This window comes from Haliotis asinina, chromosome 6 (assembly GCF_037392515.1).
Source record: "Haliotis asinina isolate JCU_RB_2024 chromosome 6, JCU_Hal_asi_v2, whole genome shotgun sequence".
In the NCBI taxonomy this organism is placed as follows: domain Eukaryota; kingdom Metazoa; phylum Mollusca; class Gastropoda; order Lepetellida; family Haliotidae; genus Haliotis; species Haliotis asinina.
The window spans coordinates 30,870,715-30,896,615 of record NC_090285.1 but is presented as its reverse complement, the minus strand read 5'-3'; the positions used below and the strand labels follow the sequence as shown (position 1 = coordinate 30,896,615).

The 25,901-nt window shown below is 38.1% G+C and overlaps 2 protein-coding genes across 3 annotated transcripts in view; one reads left to right on the top strand and one right to left on the bottom strand.

Moving 5' to 3' along the window:
• The window catches only part of LOC137288153 (uncharacterized), a 28,197-nt gene extending 26,865 nt beyond the window's left edge, over window positions 1–1,332 (bottom strand). Inside the window, exons 1-2 of one of the 2 annotated variants that reach the window (XM_067820570.1) lie at window positions 1,189–1,274; window positions 767–816 (exon numbers count right to left, since the gene is read on the bottom strand). The gene's annotated coding sequence lies outside the window, so the exon portion shown is untranslated. Of the gene's footprint in view, window positions 1–766; window positions 817–1,188 lie in introns of both variants that reach the window. The other variant, XM_067820569.1, reaches the window with a different exon arrangement.
• A 1,450-nt stretch (window positions 1,333–2,782) lies between these two features.
• Window positions 2,783–25,901, top strand: LOC137288158 (dual specificity protein phosphatase 14-like). The gene is made up of 2 exons (XM_067820575.1): window positions 2,783–2,887; window positions 20,393–25,901. The coding sequence occupies exon 2, from the start codon at window positions 20,414–20,416 to the stop codon at window positions 21,098–21,100; it is 687 nt and encodes a 228-aa protein (XP_067676676.1). The 5' UTR covers window positions 2,783–2,887; window positions 20,393–20,413; the 3' UTR covers window positions 21,101–25,901.

Sequence of the window (25,901 nt, the reverse complement as noted above, 5' to 3'; positions counted from 1 at the left end):
GGCATCAGAAATCAGAATCAAACTTCACTGCTCCTCTCATTAAAACAAATTATGATTATTAGTAGTAATGGTACTATTATCATTAAAAAAACCTTGGAGTCAACTTCGTGAACAGACTCTTTCAGTGTTCTCACAACCCTTAATGTACAGTTCACAACCCAGAGCACTAAAAAGAAACCATGAATCTGTTGGTAGATGCCCAGATGGTGACCATATAAGTACATCCAAACACCTGTATAAAATCTTAAGAGGGCATCACACAACAGTTTGAAACGTCATGTGATGTTCTCCAAGGTTGTGTTCTAAGCCCTGTGCTATTCATATTATTTTAAATGAACTTGTAATTGATATGTATGAAAATGTGATCATGGAATATTCATAAACCAAGCAGTTAAAAACATAATGATGCTATTGTTTGCAGATGATGTTACAATATTTTCATTTACAAAAGCAGGTTTACAAAGACTACTGAATGTATTAGATGGTTGTGAATGGGTACCTTGTAAGGATGGAAAAGTCTAGTGCAACATTTGTGTAATACCCAGGGAGCTGAGATAAAAAATATGATGTTAAGATTGACACCCAAAGGGAAAAACAAAGCACCTGTGAGCAGCTGAGCTGGATATTAGCACTATACAAATGTTAGTATGACAATAATAATTTGGTATCTTATTGCATTACAAACTGGGTTGAGTGCGCCATATGGCAATGGGACCATTGAACAATGCATGGCCCATAGATTACATTCATGAGACCCAAACTTTACCAGTAATCCCTGTAACTATCTGTGGCTTTTTCAACTGTTTTTGTTCATTTCTGTAACAGGAAAATTACATTAGCTGCAGACACACATACTATGACAGAGGTCGTCTGCATGAGAAGTTCTGGTGCTGCATTCTAAAGGTAGTCCCATGTTATTAAATGGACACTGATATGTATATTCTGAAGAACCTACCAAACAATTCCATTTAGATATATTTAGACATCATGCTAATGTTTACAAGTGCTGTTGGTGACAGAGACTAGGTGGAAGTAGGGGATCGTGGACAGAATTTTAAACTCAATTAGCGGTACCACGTCTATAAATAGAACAGGGGAAAACCACTAAATTTGACGCAGATGGCATCCTTGTCACAATAACATGACAAACATAACTTCCACAGACATATACTTGATCTAATTATTTACCTTTTCTGCGTTATACATATTCCCATGCGTGTTGTCGTTTCTTCAACTGTCAGCTGACACAAAATACAGCCCAAAACAATCCAGAAAATGCCACAATTTGAGACAGCAAACGACTGTCAGTGGCATTTTGATAGTTTCCGGTCTAAAGGGTCACACATGCGTAGTCAGTGCACAAGCTGGGACCCGTCTCGCACATCGCATTATAGCTTTGGCGAACGTTATGGCGCGCAAAGGGAGCCGGGAACCAGCTTAAGTCAGTGTTCTGCATAAGTAGAATAGCGCAAGCGCTCATGAGCAGGCAAACTAGTCCTGTGTGACAGTGGTCGTAACGCAAGTAATGTGTTATATTTACAATATAAACACCATGTGTTGGCCAATTTCAAGGTGTCGACTGACGCCGTCGGTTCTAAAGGAAACTGACCAACACATGATGTTTATCGATATTGTAAACTGAAAAGTAAACCAAAAGGGTTTTACTGTCTGCACTCGTTTACATCGAGTACGAGTACAGCAGTGAAGTTGTCATCAGCTGGCCTTTGAGTTCCTATGATACCATCTGGAGTGGCTCATTTGTGACGTCATTCTAACTTTACGTCACAATATGATTTGAATGACGTCACCATTGTTGATGACACAACAAAACAATTGTTTGATGATGTTTCTACGTGTCAATACGCAGTGAGCAGTCTTACAGTTTCCGGGATTCTAATACCATTTGATCATGTTTTACAACCAATCAGATTACAGAACACAGTGACTTTTGGTTTACAATATATATTCTAAGTCAGATCTAAGTCCTAAAACTCACTAAGATGTATCGCATAATCTACACAAACAATGGTTTGCACATGTTTCAGTATATCGATTTTATGGCTAACGCTTGGGTGAATGTTCTGAGAAAACTTCAGCAACGAAACCGAATAACGGATTCCCAGCCGCGGGAATCATGAGGCGAGGAACCAGTTATGGTTCCCGTTCCCTTTGCGCGCTACCTTGCGACAAGGGTTAACTGAGGCGTGTTCAGAACCGCGAGCGCTCGCATGGATCTTGGGCGGATGCGAGCGCTTTCTTACATCAAACCATTTGTGACCAACTCGTGTTATTCTAGGAAAAAGCCTTTCGTCTTCTTGTTGGAGGTTACGGAAAGGGGCGAGTGGTGACGAATGACATTAAACATGTATAAAACCAGGGAGCCTATATAGAGAGTTATAGAGTATCCCTGATAAAACAAAATGTTATGGATGTCAACTTCTGCTTTATTCTTTACACAACGTTTCTTGGTCATATTCCTTGTCCCTTCGTCAGGTGTATGCTAACTAAGCCTAACTAATGATGATGCTTTGGATGGGTTTTTTTCCCATGAAACATGGTCACCATCTCCGTTCGCTTGGCGAGGCAGCTGTGAGGATGGTTCGCTCGTTGGGGCACAGGCGTTCAGGATCGAGCGCTCGCGGGCTTTTGATGGCGCTCGCGATTCTGAACACGCATCTGCTGGTTACCCACCTCATGGTTTGCGTATGGTGCGATATGCGAGACGGGGCCCAGCTTAAGGAACCAGTCTGTCCGTATTCACCCTGGCGGAAATCACGACAATAAAGGGAGATAAGCCTCAATGTCGGTCAGTCAGACAAAGTAGGACATGTCAGGATAACAACCCAACAAATGTTTTGTCGTCAAGGGAGAGGGCAAGCTTAAACAGGTATTTTATCAGAGAATTGTTTTAACATTGTCATAAAGGGATATAAGAAACATATAGCATAATTCTTGAAACAGCAACTTCCTTGTAGACAGGATGAAACAAGGCAGTGGTTTACTGAGAGGCAGTTTTACCCAGCTGCAGAACTCTGAGGCAGAAGCTATTTTGCAGACATGAAAGAGTATTTGATCACAACTAGAAATATGTATCCGAAATGAATGCACGTGACTAGAAGCAAATGTTACAGGGACGTGGAGATTGTCTGCATATAACTGTCCACTCACTACTTACTTCTTTCGATTTGTAATGTATCTATCAAATCGGAATGGGAAACGTCCATCAATGTATTAATAGGCATATACTAATATTGGCAAGGTCAGGGAAAGACTTTAGTCTTCGAACCTTGGTAAAATGCATGCCTCATGCATGTCATCGGTTAGATATGTACGAGTACCCTCTTCATACATTGAGTAGGAAGTGCTGAGGTTTAAAATGTATCAGGGTTTCAAATATCACGGTGTCACTGTTTTTTTGAGGATTTAGACTGCAATTATTAATTAATTAATGCTTAATGTGATGTAAAGTTTTTATTTTACTAACCTTGAGTGATTTTATTTTACTAACCCTGAGTGATAAAGGATATATTCATCTATTTCATTCCAAAATATCAAGTGTTTCCTGCAAAAAAGTGTTGACATTGTGTATTCCATTGTCAATAAAACTTCTGACAACAGTGACTGGGCATCTGCCTTACCAATAAAACTGTTTCTGCACTCCTATCACGCATATACTCCCCCGATATAACGTGAACAATGTAATTGTCGAAGTCACCAGATTGTCGAATTCAGCTCGTTGAGTTTAACACTTAAAGGGGCACTGATGCGGAGCGAATAATGTTTCTCGTCAACGGTCTAATTACGAAATCAAACCGCAAATTGGTCAGCGCCCGCTCCGTGACGGACAAAGGAACTGGGCTCCTGTCCATATTAGCAGAATTTTTTCACCTAAACAGTCGGGAGGCCGGATGCCCATTATATGCCATTTGTTTAAAAATATCCATGGTATTCCTTGTCTGATCGTAACCAAATATCCCAGCAGTGTAGTTCTTTTCGGATGCTTGGATGGTATAGTTACTGATCCAATTTGATCCTATTTCAGCTTTTTTAACCTGATATTTAATCATGTTACATGAAAATATGATGTCTTCAGGCACGTAGCCATTTGTTTCAGTACGGAAGATTGCAAAGCTTTATATATATAGGTAGTTTTGAGTGTTGGTTCAGCTGTGATAGCAAATATCATACGTAATTTTTGGCAGCTATGGTAGCTACAATGGTTTATTATTTATGAAAATAAAAACACAGAGTTGATTTATTTGAATTCGTAAACAAAAAACGATGACTTTGCCTTTGGTAGAGAAATCTGAAAATTTTCTTACGTAGTAGCGATCTAGTGTGTGTTTTCTGTCATACAGATTCTGCTGAATGCTACAACAAATAAATTAAAACAAAATGCAAATAATGAATGTAAAACAGACTAATTTTATAGCAACAATGTCAGGCTACTACCTTGTTCAGGAATGTATCCATCAATATCCACGTAAAAGAAATCGTCCATTCATCTGCAGCTGGTAAATAAATATAATCCTGCTCTATGTCGCGTGTCTTACAACTGTCTAGTTTGCGAAAAAGTAACACATCGTTTCACGTCTTTCGTTGGTGAAAACCAGATAAACCTCTCATTGGTCTCCCAAGATAGCACACCTGGCAAACTAATTGTATGATGTCCACTATTCTAAGTAATTTAGTTAACCAATAATGAGCAATCAATCAATCAACGCAAGGGTGGTTAATTCTTTGAAGGGAGGATGTTGTTTTTGCACTCACTCTTTACGACAGGGTGTAGTCATCTACACACACTGTCTTTTGACAAATCCGCCAGAAGATAAAAGTAATTAATCAATCAGTGTGTTATCGGTTAATCCTTTGATCGATGTTTGTTTTTGTAACTCAGCTGATAAACCCTCTTGCATCACTTACCTGCACATATTACATAACATACAATACATTTGCCATTACAGACCTTAATTTATAATGTTGAGTATTTACTCCAGACAGGAGAAATGCCAAATGGCAACCTTTGTTGAGCAACCGAAGTGGTGTTACTACTAATTATACCTGTTATAAATTCATTAATTGACCATCCAGAGAATGATGACAAATAACATGTGTAGGTTTACACCATCAAACGCGAGTTACAGCAAGGAAGATGTAATCTCTGTGTCACATGCAGCCTGAAAACACTTATGGGCCGAAACTGTTTTGAGGATACCAACGGAATTTCGTTACTTAAGGAATACACACAGGCATTTGCTGTGTACTTGGGTAGATAGGTGAAATAATGGTTTTTTACGTAAGAAAATTTTCAGATTTCTCTACCAAAGGCAAAGTCATCGTTTTTTGTTTACGAATTCAAATAAATCAACTCTGTGTTTTTATTTTCATAAATAATAAACCATTGTAGCTACCATAGCTGCCAAAAATTACGTATGATATTTGCTATCACAGCTGAACCAACACTCAAAACTACCTATATATATAAAGCTTTGCAATCTTCCGTACTGAAACAAATGGCTTGCTACATGCCTGTAGACATCATATTTTCATGTAACATGATTAAATATCGAGGTTAAAAACACAGAAATAGGATCAAATTGGATCAGTAACTATACCATCCAAGCATCTGAAAAGAACTACACTGCTGGGATATTTGGTTACGATCAGACAAGGGATACCATGGATATTTTTAAACAAATGGCATATGATGGGCATCCGGCCTCCTGACTGTTTAGGTGAAGAAATTCTGCTAATATGGACAGGAGCCCAGTTCCTTTGTCCGTCACGGTCGAAGGAGCAGGCGCTGACCAATTTGCGGTTTGGTTTCATAATTCGACCGTTGGCGAGAAACATTATTCGCTCCACATCAGTGCCCCTTTAAGAATTTCAATATTGTCAACATTAGTTTAGTCACTTGTCAATGGGAAAAGGTCTTTCCTACAATGATTAAAACTCAAATTTCTCGTTACCTTCATAGATCTTTCAGAAGTCTCAGTAATCATCATGCACATATAAACATCTTCATAGATGAACAGTGTGTCAGTCCACAAAGCAGAAGGTTGCTCATTCAAAAACTTACTGCACCTAATTATTGTCTTACTGTGTCATATGGTTGGTCACTTTTCTTGCACTGTATCAACAACATAAATCTGGACAGGTGTAAGAAGACATTTACAGACATGTGCATGGATATTGCTACTAGAGTAACAAGAGTTGGCAAAAGAAGACAAATCCACCTGTCTCCCACAAATGTTATAGCGGTAATCAAATCCTACAAGAGTCTCTCTACAGGTTATTGAGATATTGGACCCATGAAGGTCCAAGTTAGAATGAACCTTCAGTGACCCATGCTTTTCATAAGATGCCATTAATGGGATAAGGTGGTCAGGCTCGCATGCCAATCTCGCAGATCAGTGCTCATTATGTTATTCACTGGATTGTTTGGTCCAGACTTGATTATTTACAAACCATTGCCATATAGCTGGAATATTGCTGAGTCCAGCCACAAGGCCTCGTGTCATTATGAGGATTAGATTTTTTTTTTTTAAAAATAATATACAATTTTGAGATGACCCCCAACTTGAAACACTTCACAGTACAATATATCTAGACAAGGCCGGACACTTCAGTGTACCCCACCCGCCTGCTTTGCCAATTGCTATGCTAATATCGCATGCAGTCGGTTAAAACTTCATCTAAACATGGGTAATTGGCCTATCGATCATCACTGGTAACACATACCAGTTCTTTATTTTTATTTCTATAAGTCGATTAAAAGATGATTTTGACCCTCAAATAAACGATCTTGACACAAATGGCTGACAACAGCAAGCGTTGACCAATGAGAGGGTGGCCTTATCGTCTTTGTTATCGTCCACCATTTGTTTCACGAAATAGACTAGCTCATCCACAGGGACGCTAAAAAAGTCCAAACACTTTTATTAATATGTTGATTTGAGTCTGTTATTAGTCAGGTTATAATATCATTTGCAGTTTAATTACTGTGACGATCATGATACACAATACAATGATAGTGACTGACTGGCAACAATATTATAACATAGTATATATAATAATATTTAAGTGTCTTGGACCCCCATTTTGTAGTCCCTTGAAAATTGGGAGTATGAGTCTCAGGGTCTCTCAAATACAGGACTCAAGGTAAATCCCTGGAATATGTAAAGTTTTGTGTATTGATAATTTGGGGTGTTAGAGACAAGGCCCAGACAAGAAAACTACTGTAGACAGAGTCAAAGTCAAACTTGTTGTCATGGAAATGGGAAAGATGATAAAAATTCAAGAAATCCCTAAATAACAAAAGTCACATTTGACAGCCTGCTCTATGTGTGTGTGGAAAGGTTTGTCTTTATTCCTATTTGTTATAAAGATTGGTTCAGACAAGAAATTATAACAGACAGACAGAAGGATGATCAGAATGATCACAATTGAGATGAACAGACAAGCTGATTACTATATCTCCACTGTATTGTCATACAAGAGGGGATAAAAAGTTGTCACCTCACCTCACCTCACCTGTAACCAAGTGAACCAACCATGCTGTGTCAAGAAAGTGACTCCCAGATGTGGGATGATGTTCCTTGGTGAAGGTCAGTTCAGCTCACATGACCTAAATGTGAAAGACTACATTTGTTTTAAGTTTTGAAAGTCATATGTTATTGTTTATGAGTGTTGATATCAGTTAAACCATATTTTTCGTATTCTGTCTGAAATGGGTAGATGGCTTCAGGTAAATCTTGTGAGAATGTTCAATATAGCATTTCATAAGGGGGTTCAAGTTTGACCAGTACATTTACTTTCAAAGTCATTGTCGCCAGCAGGTAGCCATCTATGGTATATAATAAATAGAAGCTCAAAGCCATATGCCTCAAGCATGGTGAGTCAAATGTCACCATATGCAGTTTTAAATTTTCTTCAAGACATCTTGATTGACAACCAACTCATGTGAGATAACAGGTATCAAAGAAAACATGTATGAGTTTGAAGTCAAGGTCCAGTTTGGGCTGCTCCATGATGCTGACGTGGTGTATGATCACTTCCCTGACTGTAATTTGTTGATGAATTAGTCATGCCTTGGTTGAACATACTTATATCCTAGTTTTCACAAACTGTGTTTCATTAACTTTCAAAATAACAGGACACTGGGTCCTGTAAGTTTCAGATGTCTTTCTGACCCACTGGAACTTCGGGGGACCCTCAGAAGAAAAATTGAACACATATTTCAGATGTAACATTTCTTAATTGTCATTAAAATTATTAACACACATAAAATTTATAAGTAGAAGACAAGTGTGACACATAACTTGTAACATCTTCAAATTCATGAGGCAAGTAGGGTGTGGGATTCCATCAGACTGTGGCTGAATTGGCTGAATCTCACTGTGAACATAATATCTTCATTCAACTACTTGTCCAGTAAACAAGGATGTCTTAATTTATTCAAATACAGAATACAAATAATTATGGCCCTTGTGCTATTCCCCATCACAATGTGAAACGGGGTACTATGCATTCAGCAGTATCTATGCGTTCATCCCTTTTCTAGGTAACACAATATCTCATGAACTATTGCACCCAATGTCTTCAGTTTTGGTGACAACCTACACTGGGGGATTACACTGATGCTAATCAGTTTGTTTGACCTTGACCTTATTTTGAAGGTTACTGAGCTCCAATACTTTGACTTTTCAAACTCTTACTACCGCAACATCTCATGAACTATTATGCTCAAATGTATTCAGATTTGGTCAGTTTGAATAAACTTAGCCCCAGTGGTGTTCATTACACTCCTACACTGAGTCTAACCAAACCTTGCAGGAGGTCACGTCAGGTAACCTTTGTACGACTGTCACCGTCCAATCAAAAGCAAAACTGCTAAATTGATTTAACCTATCAGACAATGGCTACTGTTTATCATTCGGTATGACTTACAAAATACACCAGTCACTTACAAAATACATAGGTCACTGACACTGATCTCTCAACAAATGAAAATCTGCATATAACACTGATATTTGACCTGCAGTATATATGCTTTTTGGTTTCTGTGCACATGGTTACCATTAGATAATATTTCAGCAAGCTCACATCCTTTAATATTGCCAAATATGCTATTTTCAGCGTCTGTTTACTCACTATTGTGGCATGCTTCGCGTGCATCATCCGGAGGCAATTGTACGGATAATAGTGTTCGGAATCGTTTGGGTACAAACCGTTGTGTGGATAGATGTGCAGAAGGTATGTGTGAGTGTGCACTTTCACAATTCGGTAAGCTGTGCACTGATTGGTTAGTCTCAAAGATTGCCTGACACGACCTCCTACTAAGTTTTGTTAGACCCACTGTGGGATTGTATTGAATAACACTGGGGTTAAGTTTACTTAGTCTGTCAAATTTGGTGACACTGACAGCCTACACTGGGTGGTTACAACACTTTGACCACTTTTCAAACTTGCATGAATGCATGTTCTTCAGAATTATTGCAGTGATTTAGGCTAAATATAAAAAATGTTGTGATTCTGATTACACCTCATTAAAATTAAGGATAGGATTATTTAAACATTCTGTTTAGAAGTAAAGTAACCACTAATAACACATTTATCAATTTTGAGCTGAGAAATCTCCAAAGACAGCCAAGCGTGTTTCAAGTATTTTACCGACATTGTCTCCGATAGGGGCGTTGTGTTTATGTTATTACCAGTAAACTACCAATATCACTGCAATTGTTTCACGAGTGGGCAGCATTGTTTACATTTGAGCTGCAATTCCTTCAAATTTGCCATAATAGCTTCAATTACTTAGGGGGACCTGCATATGTGAAACTTTGGAAATGGCTTTGCTAATGATCCCTTTACAAGCATTGGACTTGTAGAATATAGTGAGGCTCACTACTTTTTGATGTCCCCTTCTAAAAGTCTGCAATCTGCTGCAGTGTTGCCTTGTATACCACATGCATCTTACATGTAGTTATGTGTATCATAAGCATGAAAAGTGAAATACAATGTACTCATCCAGGCAGTCGTCCAACGCACTTGGTTTTGATGTTCGCTATTTAACTCTGTAATAACATTATCTCCTGCCACAAAGGGGGAGGGTGTGGGGGAATTAGTGTTCCCCACCAAACCTTCCATCCATCACATTTGGCTCCCAAAACATAACCTGGAAACTCGTAAGTAATTTAGTGTAGACTTTGCCTTCATATTAGACCCATGCTGAACTTATGCCCATTGATGTTTTGGTATTTCTGAAAAGAACTTTGTGTCTTTTACTTGCAACAGATTGATATGAACTCTAATAAATGTTTTTTTTTAATTTCTGTTTTGCTTGGTACATATTAGCTGGAATGGGAACATGTTTTCTCAAAACTACTGAAGTTACGAAAATAGCAAATGTTTTTGTAAGAGATACTTTCAAAAACAGAGCTAAAATATGAATGCCATACCTTGTTTTCTTTTGGAATTACCCTACCTTTCTCTCTGTACATTCATTGCTTCACATGCTGTATGAAAATACAAAATACTGATGTTCCCTGCTGGAGGAGTCAGTGACAGTACTGATTTCTTTTTTGTAGGTGATGGTGATCAGTGTATATGTGATTCGTTTTGTTAACACAGGTGTATTATTCATAGTGGTGGTCCGTAGTATTGTGAAATCTCACAACTGATGATTGGTTCATTGCAACCGATCAGTCATCAAAAATAATTGGTTAGCTTCACGAGGGTGCTGAAACACAGCTACACCATGTTTGATTCAAACTCCCAAACACAACAGCCTGGAGCATATGGAAGCCAGATCATTGTTTACCGCTCTTTTTGACAATGTTTCATTAATTCAAACTCAACTAATATTGATTCAGTTGTTTCACTGCATGTTCTATCATGTTGTTTATAGTGCCCTTTAAGCACACAAATAGTTGCATTTGCAAATGACCTCACCATGTTTAAGTTTATACATGAGTCTAACATTTTAGGGTGTTCCCATACTTTTTGTTTGTAGTTTATGTCTCACCTCTCAGTATAACATGTAAACATAGAATTTACATAAAATGTGTTGGGACAGACAATGTAAAACCAAATAACATGAAATATTTACATAAATAGTGTTGTTTATTACAAAGTGCATTAAAACTGCATAACATAGTATATAGTCATAATGATATATATCATGTCAATTGAAAAGAACAGTGTTTCAGGAAGAGTATACTATGACAGTGTTGTCATTCACAAATATCATTTGTCTTATGCATTTCACTTCTAAATCAGTAAATGCCCTTCAAAGATATAAAATATATGTTATTAATGCCCTGAAACAAAACGATTTGTCTGAGAATATATACAACAATCACTGTTATCGATGTCCTAATTTGACATAACCTTACTCATCACTCAGTATCTAAAAGTGACCATCAAACTCAGTGATTGCCATGACGCAGAAAATCTGAGTATTTGACACAAATTATCTCAAATATGCGGTGAATTTAGAAGATTGTATCAGGTATGATGCCCTTAGTTCAGATGATCCAAACTTCTAACAGTAAAACTAAATGTTTGCCAGTCAATTGCTCAGTGCTGATAAAGTACCTGACCTGCCTTACCAAGTGTTTGTAGTCTTTATTAAACAATCACAGTTAATGTCTTGATGAAAGTTCCAGACGGAAAATTAACTCCTAAAAATATGTCTATGACTCCCTCTCATGGCTCCAGGGAGCCTGTTTATTCCTATTTATTCTATGCCAAGGGCAAACACTGAAACTGTCCCCTACATGAAATTTGTTGATGCCAAATGATAATATGTAAATCAAGGATTAATTGCTGTGAAAATAGCAACAAGATCAGCAAACTTTGAAATTGTATTTGTGGTTCAGTAATCAGTGATAATGGTTTCAGAAAACTTTTGGATAAAATACTCGCTGGCGTAGTCATGTACATGGGTTACTGAATGACAGTTCTGCACAGTAGATGAGGTGACTCATATCACAGTGTTCATTCTAGGCTTTCATGCAAGACATGCATATTCTATAATATTGGTCACATCTTTTGTTATTAGTTTTAAAACATGTTTAAAGTAATGTGAATTTGAAAAGTATATCAGTAAGACTATCAATGTTCCTGTGGTCAAGTCACCTAGTTTAGCTTCATCAACATTTGAACTGTTTGTATTCCCTTGACGTATTGGTCACATGATTGTTATATACATGATACTGATATTGATCCCAATATTCAGCAAATGCAGCACAGTCAAACAGTGTTGCATTGAGGCAAGTGTGATCTATGTATATCCTAGGCTGACGGGATCAACGTAAAGCCTCATAGCTGACCAAGACCAAAGGATGGCCAAAGAAAGAAGACAGGAAGTAAGCTTTTACTCTGAGACAAGTCCTTGTTTGACACATCAAAGTTGGCCACAAAGCTCTTTGACTATGATTGTTTTCAACAAAAAGGATAAAAGATCAAAAATAAAGGTTTGCTGGAGGAAATTTTTATACCATGCTTTTATTTATTAGCCAGATTAGATTTGACATTTAGGGGTCCCTTATTGCTATTACATAACTAGTGGACCTATGAGATTTGTGGAAACACTCCAAGAAGGCAGTGCTGTAGGGGCCATCGTGTCCACGATGGAGGGAATATGTACAACACTTCCTCAGTCTCCTCACTTGGCTTGAGGAGTGAAATGTCAAGTATATATGAACCTGGTAGGCCACGCCTCATTTGTGTGAAGCAAGGCAAGAGCTGGTAACTATACGAGTGGGTGTCTATGGTAAACTATGTATGGGATGCATGATGCTGTTCATGCTGAACATTCCTAAGGATACTGGGTAGTGGATGTGTGGTAAACCATCCACGCCATATATTCCCTACAGTGTTTATCTCTTCCTGTTCCTCAATGCATATCCCACCCAATCATTCAGCCTACATATTGTTTTGTTCCTTGTATAGATTACACTGTTAACACACCTAAAGCTTCTTGATGTTTAGTTTATGCTTTCTGCATGTCGGTATGACTTTGAGAAACTTGCTAAGTAAGCTATTTTGCTTGAAATTTGAGACCGATACACTGCTATGGCAACCAGAAATATATGTTAGAAGTGTTCCCACATTCTGTGTCACACATAAACTGTACAGCCATCACTCTGGCAGTGACGTTAGGATGTTTTCATGATTAAGTATGAGCTGCATCCTATTGCCCTGCCCTGCCCTGCCCTGCCCTGCCCTGCCCTGCATGTGGTGGTGAGCTAGCAGCTGTGATGGTGAGCTGAGAGGGTGGTGTGTACAGGAAAGTGCTCCATGTAATTCTGAGTTGTTTAACAGGTGTCAGTTGGTTAGTTCAGTTAGTAACCAAGGGAGTTCAGTTAGTGAGGACAAGTGAGCAGATATTGATACTGGCATGCTGCCAGTACCTAGGATTACTGGTGCCTGTACATGTTGTAGTTAGGACAAACCCAGGTCAACATAACACTCCTGCAGCAACAAGTCCATTGTGGCCCTTAACCGTGACTGAGCTGTTATTTGAATGTGTTATAAATACAGATACAAAGAGGGGTGACTAACTTGTATGGCCTGTGGCATGGTTCCAGCATGCAGTGCCAGTACTTGGTGTATGCATGTAGAACAACATTGTATGCTTGGTATTCACTGCTTGTTGACAGATATAGTAACCTAATCATATAGAAATGATCACATTGAACTACCCATTGACACAGTTGTTTTATGCTGATAAGACTTATACTGTAGATGAGATAGATTAGGTAGCGTATGTCAACAGACGTGGTGAGTGTTTCACAATGTGCGATGATGATATTGATTGTTGTGTTATGCATATGTGTAGCAGGTTATTCAGTTCACTGAGACAGACAGCTCAGGCTGAAGGCCTTTGTTGCTGACATTAATAATTCCACATAGGTAGAAAGGCATGTGAGATACCCTCAGGAAATATACTACACCAGATAAACTCAGAGATTTAATTACAGTGTAGGGTAAGGTCTTCTCTGTAGATATCTGAACAGGTGTAATCGCCTAAACTGATTTATAAATTATCAGCATTATTATTGCTGTTTCTTTAAGGAGATCTTGTAGACTTTCTGTCTCCAGTGTGGACCAGTTGATGGAGAGCTGTTCTTATCCTGTCTAGTATTTGGCACTTAGGGGGTAAACCAAAAACTGGTGGGTTTGGTGTTAATTCATTCGAATAAAATTGTGGCTAAGTTCTGTAAATTCCTCTTCTCTACCGGTATTAAAACAATGGAATTACTATTTATTGAAATTAATTTATCAGATACAGAAATGTACATTCATGTTATTTAATTAGTTGTGCTCACTTCAATTGAAATAACTGAAGACTGGTCACGGAAACCAGACGGCCAAGCAATCAGTCTTATTTTCTCATAATCGATCAGAAACGATTTGGGAATAGTGTTTTAGTGTTTGAAACACTTGATGAAACATATCTTTGAAGTTGTCAGGGCCTGAAAACGTGTTTAGCTGTCAGAAAACTCACTGAAAAGTCTTGACTGAATATTTCTTGAAGACTCCAGAAAGTTTATGTTAATGATATGTCAGTCATCGCTTAGAAGTAGCATGATGGATGCAAAGTTTGCACATTCAGTTTGTATAGTTTCTAAATTAAACGAAAAACAACAGAGAGCTATGTCACTAACCAGTTTTGTTCGTTGATTGATCGTTGGTAATGAAGCAATCATCATTTGTGAGATTTCAACCAATCCCCAACACTACAGTCACCACCACTATGAATAATACAACTGTGTTAATGGACTAAACCACAAATACGCTCATCACTAACTCCTACAAAGCAAAAGACCAGTACTGTCACCAAATGCTAACCTTGTTGTGACAAGATAGTGTTCAGTTATAAAATAACTTACATAGGATGGAAAGGTTATGACATCACAGCAATAGAACATTTTTGCCAACAGTTTAGTCACACCCTCACCAGCCAAACAGTTACAGTAATATAAAATGTAGGCGGGTCAGGATTATTCACATAAACAGTCACAGTTTCATTACATTTCTTAACCAGTTCAAAAATTGTGCAAGCATTTGTTATCAGTATGCAATTAAGAATCATTTGCAGTTTGATGATACTATTAACATTAGCAATGATTATATTACTACTGCATGGTGTATTACTCAAGAATTGACTTTCACACTGTGTGGGTTCATTGGAGTATGAAACTGCATGAACATCAGAGCTTGCAAATGACAAGCATTGATACAGATTTTAAGAGTCAGATTTTGACCTTGGCTTATCTTCAGCCCAGTCTTAGTAAACTTAGTGAAAGTATTAATTGTTACACTGCTTATACTGGGTTCCACAAATTTCAGCTTAGCAGTAGTTCTGCAAGGAGGAGATTCTTCTAACTATCAGCATCACAGTAGAAAGCATGCCACACACAAAAGATTTCTTTGTCATCATTGACAGCGTTATGCATAATCTTCACCCTTAGATTTGGAAGCACACACACTTGTGCGCAGGTACCCTTCACTGCAGGAGAAATTCTCAATGAGGGATCGATCTTCATGTAGATATAGGAGACCTTCACCAAGTGTGCACTTTTTGGCTTGATGATTCACGCAGGATGGAAGGTGCATGAAGAGATATATACTTTTAGAAGATGTGCATAGGAATTATGTTCTGAGGATTTACGTTTGGAGGATACATGCAAGGATTCACACATGGAGGTTGCATGAAGTGACGTAAATTATGCTTATACATCACCGTGCAGGGAATCACGTAGGGATACACGTCGTCATGACTCCTTAGATAGATTCTCAGATGAGCAGAAGTAACTTCATGGATGCCAAATATACTGGATTTAGATTTTCCATCTATGATTGTATACGAATACATAAAGATCTATGATCAGTACAGGGACGACATTCAGTGAATCCTTGTGGACAACTCGCGAATGCAATCACGGAACAATAGAGATAACTCATCGGACAGAGATCCACGTCGCTGGCCTGCATCACAAGAAAAAGACGCTGTCTTCTTGGACTCAGAGATTACATCATGGATTATGACTGGTCTAGACCTTGTCTCACCATCAAATTCAAAGGAGCCCAATGACAGCTTCACCTACAAGATGATCAACGACGACTTTGACATCTTGACCTTCCTTCCACTTACGCCGAAATCTATGGTGCCGGACAATTTATCTAAGGCCTTCCATACTGCAACGAAGTATCAGCATCAACGCATCTTGTCTATCAACGGCTAGAGATTTACTCTACACTTGACTCTGCCACTGCACTCAAGCACCTTCAGCACTTCAACAGGAAGGGTACCCCACATGCTTCATCAGGACACTGCAGCTTGAGATACAGGTCGTCATCACCTTTGATCTACATCTTTCACAGGATCATTTGCGCATGCATGCACAAACACATTGAGGGAATGCGAATTGTTCTATTTGAACAATGCTTGCTGAAGGAGCATATCAACATTTACAGTTTAACAACAGAAGATTCCGACTTGAAGACTATCAGGTGATCCTATCTATTCGGCTTATTTCAAAGGAGGATCAGCAATTCATCTCCAAGCATCTGGCACCTACATCAGCGGGACTTACCCCTTTACAAAGTCAAATAACATGGTTGTTGTGCACTGTGCTTCATTGAACCCAGTTACTACAGTCAATTTATACCAGTGTGAAGGAAGTGTGGTAATTGCTTCACAACATCTGTACAAGATAACGACGGTATTATCTTCATATGAAGAACACCGACACAACTACCAGGACAGTCTATCTGCATCAGTATTAAAGGTCACATGCAACATAAAACACAACTTTGCAGATTCTGATACCTTTTGGTATGCACTTACCGAAACAAATCATCAAAAATGCTATTTCAGCCTATAAAGTTGAAAAAAAAATGCAATGAAAAAAGGCCCGCAAAATCGGAGTTCAACAGAAAAAGTGGTTTCAACAGCTATGCTGCACTGTGCTCATAACACATGTGCAGTGAGTAGGTTCGTGGAACATGAAACAGTATGCCCTCCCGGAGTATGAGGTCATGAAGAGTAGTCTAATCTTGGTTGTGTACACAAACAAATAAGTAATCTACTCGTCACAATGAAAATAAACATGTGGATTGTCATAAACAGACTTTGTCACAGAGGAAACTCAATGTCTGGTTTATTGACAATTATATGTCTGTCTGTCTGTCTGCTCATGACAATATTCAATGCACAACTTCAGTCACTGACCACATGCAATGAACACCTATCAGGCTAGGGGTAAATATTTTATTTCAAGCAATGATGATTGGTGTTTCTGATGCAACTGACTAATTGCTTGGATAATAGTTGTATGGCACTTGTATAAGAATACATAAAAATATACAGTAGTGTCAGAATTTAAAAACAAAATGGATTCAGGTGAGTGAGGAACTGCTGCTCAAAACATTATTTATATGTTTCTAACTAACTGTTACATTCTATACAGAATTTCTTCAATTGTCAGGGATGTTTAATAATCACAAAAATAAAGAAGTTGTCGATAAAGAACTTACAGGCGATGCTCGTTCAGTGGAGGTGTATCTCAGATTTTTTACAATGAGGTCAGTGGTAGTATGGGAACTATTGGTAAGATTTTAATGTGGCAATAGTTGAAGAATTACCATTGGGAATAACGTAAGGGTTGATAACATATAAAAAGAATTTTCATTATTTCATAGATGGTACAATACCCGAGACTTGCACTGCCTCATGTTCTGTCATAGGAAATGCCGTGACAATATACTGACTTTTCATAGCGTTTTCCCCGTTATCTTCTGTCATGTCTTATTGTACTGCATTTGGAAATTGAACAAACGATGCTTTTCTAAACTGAAAATTAAAGCAAATAATGTGTCAGTTAATGGCTTTTCGTCGTAAACGATCATTTTGTCTTTTTGTTCTGTCTTTACGTGTAGCAAGCACACATTGAATCGGGAAGCGAGAGACTGGACCATCGCTTATGTCATTTCAAAAGCAGAGTTGTCACCCATTACAACAATCATGGAGGCTGTTTTTAGAAATCGGATATAGTGTTTGCAAATCACTATCTCAGAGACATTGCCACAAAGGGCATCTCAGGCATTCACCTATTCGGCCCTCTTGTCGTAGCTCTAAAAATAGCTCACCATTATCACATGACTTGTTGATACCTTCACTGAACGAGGTGGTTGGTTGAGAGTCCATGCGCATGTTGAGGTGGAGTAGCATGAGTGATCATTAACCCTGTACATATGTGGATATTAAATTGTAGTACATGAGTTGTAACTGGGCGGATGAACACATCTAGCAATAAGTTACGATATATATATAACTAGCAAGACATTAGTTATATGACCACATGTATGTCAGAATAACTTGACAGTGTGGTTCTGCCCAAGATACCAGCTGGACTTTGGGAAAAACAGGAGAATTACACTGCTGTTATAGCTCCATGGTGGGGGTAGTCAGGACGTTTCGCAGAAAGAAAGTTTTCAAGAAGTGGCATGACCCACCACCATATCTGTCAGACACAATAAAGAATTAAGCATGAGCCAGGAGGAGGAAAAATATGTAATTTTCTGAATATAATTTATATTTTATACTTATCCTGACTCATGAGCTCAACCCTCCCAACCTCTCCATCATGTCACTTGGATTTCCCTGCAAATACTTGTGTTGGGCTACAATTTCTCGGAGAGAGTGACAAATATGGCTGGTCATGTGACCATTATTGTCACCAAAACAGAGAGGAAAGGGAGGGTACTCATGGGTGAGTGTGATTTTTACGTCCTCTTTCGGAGAGGGAATCGAAGAGGGAGACATGCAATTAAGCATGAGTCAGGATAAGTATAAAATATCAGTTGTATTCAGAAAATTACATAATTAAGTCTGTGGTTATCATAAAGCATAAGGGGCAGTATGATTGTCACTTTGTGGGTTGAGCTGAGCCATTTTTTTCTAACAAAAAAGTAAAATGAAATGTTTCCACCAGTGATATTAACCATGTGGAGCAACCGCAAACCAAGAAACTTCTCCGTTAGTTGTACTGTAGGAGACTGTACTTGGCAATGACAACTAAGATGCATCGTTAAGTAGATTTTAACTTACCTCACACTTAAATGTTGTTTTCTGATTGGTTGAGCGCTCTCCTGTTATTTTCGGTGTATTCTGCTTACATGCAAGGTACATTGCAATATACCCCACTGCCAACAGCAACTCATTCGGTACTTCGTTGTAGTTACTTTTTTTATCTCGAATAACAATAAATGATGCATGATGCACGAAACCTACCAATGTTACCAAATGGAAAACGATCTAAGGGAGATAACTCTGAATCTATTTTTCTTGTGTCATCCACAAAATCTAGTGGCTATGAAAACATTTAATTCTCTTTCCAGTAAATAAATTTTGACGAAACATTCAAATGTAGTCCCTGTGAATATTAAGAGGAATTACATCGCGGCAACTTTGCTAAGACAATACAGCAAGATGCAAGAGTCAAATCGTTTGATTCACACAGGTTGGCTGAAGCATATGATCCGATACCCATGCTTCAAACAGTTCAAAATTAACATTTTGTGTTCAGTAAGATAAATACGTTGTTCACTGGTTGAGGTACCCTCAATGTTTGTTCATGTTCCCCTTGCCCTTTGGGTCAAGTGAACATAAACAAACATCAAGGGTACCTCAACCCATGTTCCCCTCATGACCAGTGAACAACTTATGAAAGGGGGCAGACTAGACTGGCTTAGTGACATCAATATAGTGTGATTTAATGCAAAAAGTGAATTTGTTTTGATAACCAGGAACAAAGTGAGCCAATGGCAATGTGTATTATTTACTTTAAACTTTTAACTTCATCTCATTCTCAAACACAAAGTTCAAGACATGAAACTTCAGGAGGTTGTCTAGCATCCTGATAAAAGTTCAATTTTAGAATATGTTGTTTAATATGACAATGAATATTTGTAAGAGGTCTTGCATGAATAGGATATTATCCTGTATGATTGTGAAGATAAGTGATAGGTTATTATTTGTTCCAAAAGGGTCTTTGCATTTCTTGGAGGGTGAGGTTCAAGAAAAAGTACATGGACTTATAGACATTAAAGCATTAGGATCAGTACTTTCTGATTGGCTGAAAGGATAACAGCCACACTGTGATGTTGTGATGAAACCATGCAGAACATCTCCGATTTGATTGCACAGTTAGAACATTGGATTATACAATCTATAATAAACAGACTAATACCTTGTTTTTCTTCAACATTGACAAAATCGGTTATCAATTTTCATAGTAGGATTACCTAAAAAGAACATCAAAAATCATTATTGAGAATGCATATTCATGTGCAACATTTAATTTTTGTATATTTTTTTCAGACCAAGTGAAACCAAGTGAAGATGGATCGTCACATGTTTGATCAGATTGCTAAGATCACCGACAGCTTGTTCTTGTCAAGTGCAGCTGCTGTCCGCGGTGACCGTGTTGTTGGTCTGGGAATCACTCACATTATCAACTGTACCATGGATGTTCCCAACCTGAATGTAGCCAATGTGGAGTGTATACAAATCCATGTTGATGACACACCATCAGCAAGACTCAGTCTCTACTTCGACCGCTGTAGCGACAAGATAGACCAGATAGCAAGGCGGGGTGGTCGTGCCCTTGTACACTGTGTTGCAGGTGTAAGTCGCTCAGCTAGCCTGTGTATTGCCTACCTCATGAAGCATCACCATATGTCACTCAGACAAGCTTACTGGCATGTCCGAGCACGCCGCTCAGTGATACACCCAAACTTTGGATTCTGGCGCCAACTCATAGACTTTGAACGTAGACTGACTGGCACAACATCAGTGAAGATGATACACTCAGGAATTGGGTACATCCCTGATGTGTTGGAGGAAGAGACACGCAACATGATCTGGTTTGGACCTCAGTCAACAGCATACTCGCGAGCTTATGGAGGTGGAACTTTGAGGTCTGACAGAGGCAGCAGTAACAGCATTGCCAGCAGCAGTGGAGGAGGGGCAACGTATCGATCATCATATGGCGGGGGCACTTACCGGTCCAGATATGGAAGATACTGATTCACTTAACACAAGTAGTATTATACAGTGAGTGAAGTGAGAGCGCTCTGCATGCCATGTCATCAGTATTTCCATCTGTGACACAGGGATATCCTATGTCACCAGACAGGCCCGTAGTACACAGAGTATACACCTTAATCAGCAACCAGCTGGGTGTGAAGGAATGAACACTTTCTATTTATTATAATACTATAAAGGCACTGTTGTTACTGCATGGTTTGGTTACTATTTATTGTTGTGTACATATGTATGAAGTGTTACCGGTTGTTGATACTTCCAGCATTCTGTAGTCAGTTATATTATGTTGTCAAGTTATATAGACAATTCAAGTCAGTATAGTCCAAGCAGTAATTCAGTTACCAATCATTTGAATCTATTTTGCAAAGGTGTGCTAAGGAAGGTACATTTTTAAACTATGGTTAAATTTCTTAATGCTGCTTTGTGTTTTTATACGTGAATTTTACCTGCAACAGTATTTAATCATATCTTCATCAGGCTCATGTCCTCTTGAATTGAAGCTGTCTCATGAGGCCCTCAAAACCATCGAGCAAATAAGCTTGCATATGATCCCCTGGGCTTATTTTAATGGTAAAAAACAGAATCTATAAATGAATCTTCTTGTTCTTAAGTTGTTTTTTGACAACATTATTTCATTAGATGAGCCTAGAAAGTGTTAATAAATTTGCTGGAAAGATGTCGATATTTTAGGAAATGATGAAATTCAGTAATTAACATTGCTAGAATATAACTTCCTTATCCTGAAACTGTTGACTTCAAACTTCTTTTGTGGTCAGCAAGTTGTCCTTTTTTGATTTGCTCAACTCTGCTGGACAATCTCAACAGAAACTAAAGCTGACCAGAACATTTGTTTGAAGGGTATTCAGTACAGTGTTGAGGTACAACATGTTGTTGTTTTGTGAGATGAATATATGAGATCTACATTTATGAGCTCAACAGAGTTTATCTTCAAAGCACCTCTTCAAAATTCTAGTTAGATCTGAGTGCATAGAATCAGATGTGTATTTTGTACAACACGTGACTTATTATTTGATAGGAACAACTGATTTTGAGCTCACTATAAAGATATATTCTGTACAGCTTGGTGCAAACATGCTGCCAACCAAAGTTGTGTGTGTGTGTTCCCAAGGTCAGGATATACATGTAGATATACATGTAGATCTAGTCTATTATATCTTTTGAGGGATTCCGTCCCAACAACAGTCATACATTTATCAAAGCATTATTGTATTTTCTTATTCAATTTCCTGATACATATATATAGCCCTTATTTATCACTTACTCTTGTTCAAAAGGACCTTTTCAATGAAGAGTTGAAGAAAAAGAACAATTTTTTTATGTTGTCTTGTGGGTGGAGATTTGTTGTACCAAACCAGTGTGAGTAGAGACGTGTACAGAGTTTTCTACTTATCTCAGGCAGAATGTTACATTAGGACTTAAGGCAAGTTTTCTTGATAGAGCTGTGTGTTTATTGCTGAAAGTGCTAATAAAGAATATCTCAAATATTTATGTATTTTCAACCTCTGGCTTTGGATGAAGGAGAGCTGTCATGATCCAAAAAAGATATTCAAGAGAAGGCTGCACTATAACTATAGCAATTGTTGTCAGCGCTGTCTAATATGTGTTATCTAGGACCCCGTAGAAACAGCACACTCAACCACATAGAAAGTATCTCTTACTATTATTGTATACTAGTAGTTGCATCTCAGTCACAAAGTGATGACAATAAATTGCTTCTATTAAAGCTGAAAGTGTAGGTGAATTTCCCTGATTCAGTATGCAACAAATTAGATGCAGTAGTCAAGGGTTAGTAAGCATATGTCAGATAAAGGGTATGTTGACAGCATTGAATGTCCAGTAGATGGCAGGACTGACCATTTCCATTTCACTGAACATTTTCATTTTATATATCTTAATTACAATTCATGAATTATATTTATAATATATCAAAACAAGAAAATCCATTTTATCAAGACAGATATATTTTGATTTTAAATCTTAACTTTTGTGTCAACGTTTCAGTGAATGTGCCTTGCTGTAAACATAAAATCAGCATTTTAGGTCTTATGTAAATACATTTCTGAAGATATTTTCTCATAGCTAGTCATGGGCATTTCCCACAAAGTGCTGAAGCACAAATGGTGACAGGCCGGTCACTTCATGTTTCTTGTAGAGTGTTCAACTCTAGGCAGATTACAAACACAATAGACATGTTTTCCTCGGAACAAAACTAAATGATATATTTTTTCCTTGAAGTCTACTGGGGATATTACTCTTCTTTGTGTACTTGTTTTAGCATGTCATTTGACTTAAAATTAAGGACTTGCTTGTCCACAAAATATAAAAGGTAATGTGTGTGGTGGAAGAATATTATGCAAAAGGTGTTTTTATCACTGTTGTAAATTTCTCTGAATGTATTGTTGTTGTTCCTGTTAACAATATTCCTGTGTATAGTCAGTTACAGCATGGCAGGTGTCTGCCACATTGTCAACATTTCCTGTATGGTTATAGAGCAGGATCAATGCTGTCTTTCTCTTGGTTTTGTTAGTGATCATTTGCTAGAATTATTTACATAATTCCAGGTTTTGTTTTAGATTGGTGTTTTATGTTTATAGCATATGGTGGTAGCTCCTTGATCTGTCACACACCCAACAACACACCACACATGCAGTGGTCCCATTGCATAGTTACAGCTGCAGTCTGTAATAGGAAATTTCTTTTGATTTGTGTTGTTTATGATTTTGTCTGAAGAAGGGCATATTTTCAAGAGCTGCTAATCCTCAGTTTGGTTGTAGCAATAATTTAGATGTTCTGCCTGAGTCTCTCACATGAATAAGGATTGAGCTTCACAGGGTTGACCATTCCTGTGTTGGGCATGGCTTTTTATTGGATTTTTATGAAAGTTTTCCAAAGAATTTTAGATCAAGACGATTAATTTATTAATTTCATTTGAGCAGTGTTAAGAGCATTTCACTCGGTATTTATCTCTTTATGAAGAAATTTCTAGTATTTCATATGCCATATTTACTGCTTGTCATGTTTTGATGGTATCATTTTCATGTATATTTTTGTTATTTTAAAACTTTTGATGTGCTATGTTTAAATGGATTATCTCCCTTAGACTGTAATGATGCATCTCTGGAACTACTGAAGGTATCAGTTAGTTTACAATGTGTTATATTCTTTCTAAAACTTTTTAACAGAGTATGAACATGTTACTGTGGTTCTGTGAAGTTATTTCACTTCCCATAAGATAATAGTGTTGTCTCATGTTAACTGTTTGTTCCAGCAAATAGTGCACCCTTCTGGGCACACTTGCACAAAGCAATCTTATACAACCTACAATGATTGTAACTCCCATTCTCCAAAATAGAATTGAGATAGTCACAGTACTAAGGTAGCTTTGTGCTAAGGGGCCCTGTCGTCACTTCTCAAGACAACTGGAGACTTATAATAACTGGTTTATTCAGCTGTTTCATTTAAAATATTTTCTATATTTTATAGAAGAGAATTTTGTATTGTGTGGTGAAAAGCCCCATTCATGACAAATTATAATGACATATTTTGTAAGATTATTTTAAAAGTTTTCAAATTAATCAAAGTGTACTTACAGCTTACTTCATATTTTAGAGCAAGGCTTACTTTTCAGACTGAGCAGTAATTCCGGTACTCATTCTGTCTCCTTTGGACAGGTCTGGAGGGTAACCACTGCCCCCCTCCTGTGCTAGTGTCTTACTATTACCCTCTTCCTGTGCTAGTCTGACCACTACCCTCCTCCTGTGCTAGTGTCTGACTACTACCCTCTTCCTGTGCTAGTGTCTGACTACTACCCTCCACCTGTGTTAGTGGCTGACCACTACCCTCCACCTGTGTTAGTGGCTGACCACTACCTTCCTCCTGGTCAGTGGTCAGTGTGTGACCATTACCCTCCCTCCTGCTCTAGTGTGTGACCACTACCCTACTCCTGGGCTAGTGTGTGACCACTAACCTACTCCTGGGCTAGTGTATGACCACTACCCTCCTCCCAAAACTAAATTGGGTTTCGGAGAGGCCTCATCTTTGATGGAAGTGCAATGACTAAATGGGCCCTGTACACTAGTTGTTTTTCTTGTGCAAACTCTAATCCATGGAAGTTACCATGATATATACTGCATATGTATTGCTACATATGATTTCCCTCCCACCAACAGTATTACTAGGATCCTTCTTCCTGTCTGCCAAGCAATATACTTGGTCAGCCGGTTTTAGTTAGAATACACATGATTATGAGCTTAGAATTCAGGATAATTCTTTTCCACAGTTACAGATTTCATTGCTATATAACATGGTACACATGATGAGGCATATCTCTTGTTTCTCATAGCTGCCAATCATAGTTTCAAAGGGAGGGCATAAAATAGAGTTTATGGCTTTTTTGTTTTCTTTGATGAGTGAAAGATGGAGTGTTTGATGCCAACAACACAGAAAGGGAAGGTGAGTTTTCTGAATCCTCAAAGAAAAAGAGTATTCTTTTTGACATATTTTGTAGCTCAAGAGTGTGAAAAACTAATCCCAGTCTAAGGGAGGAAATATGTGTGATGGCCGATTGAGGCGTTTGGTAGGAAGAGTTAATGTAGTCGAGGGGGAGTTGCCACGTGGTTGGCTTGTGCCAGGAAATACCACATGATTCCCTGCTCCAGGAATAATCTGTGATGCTGATTTTCAAATTTGTTGTTTGTTTTTTGTAGATCCTGTTCTCAACTTTTATTTATACTTTTTATACCATTAAAATGTTGAAAAAAAA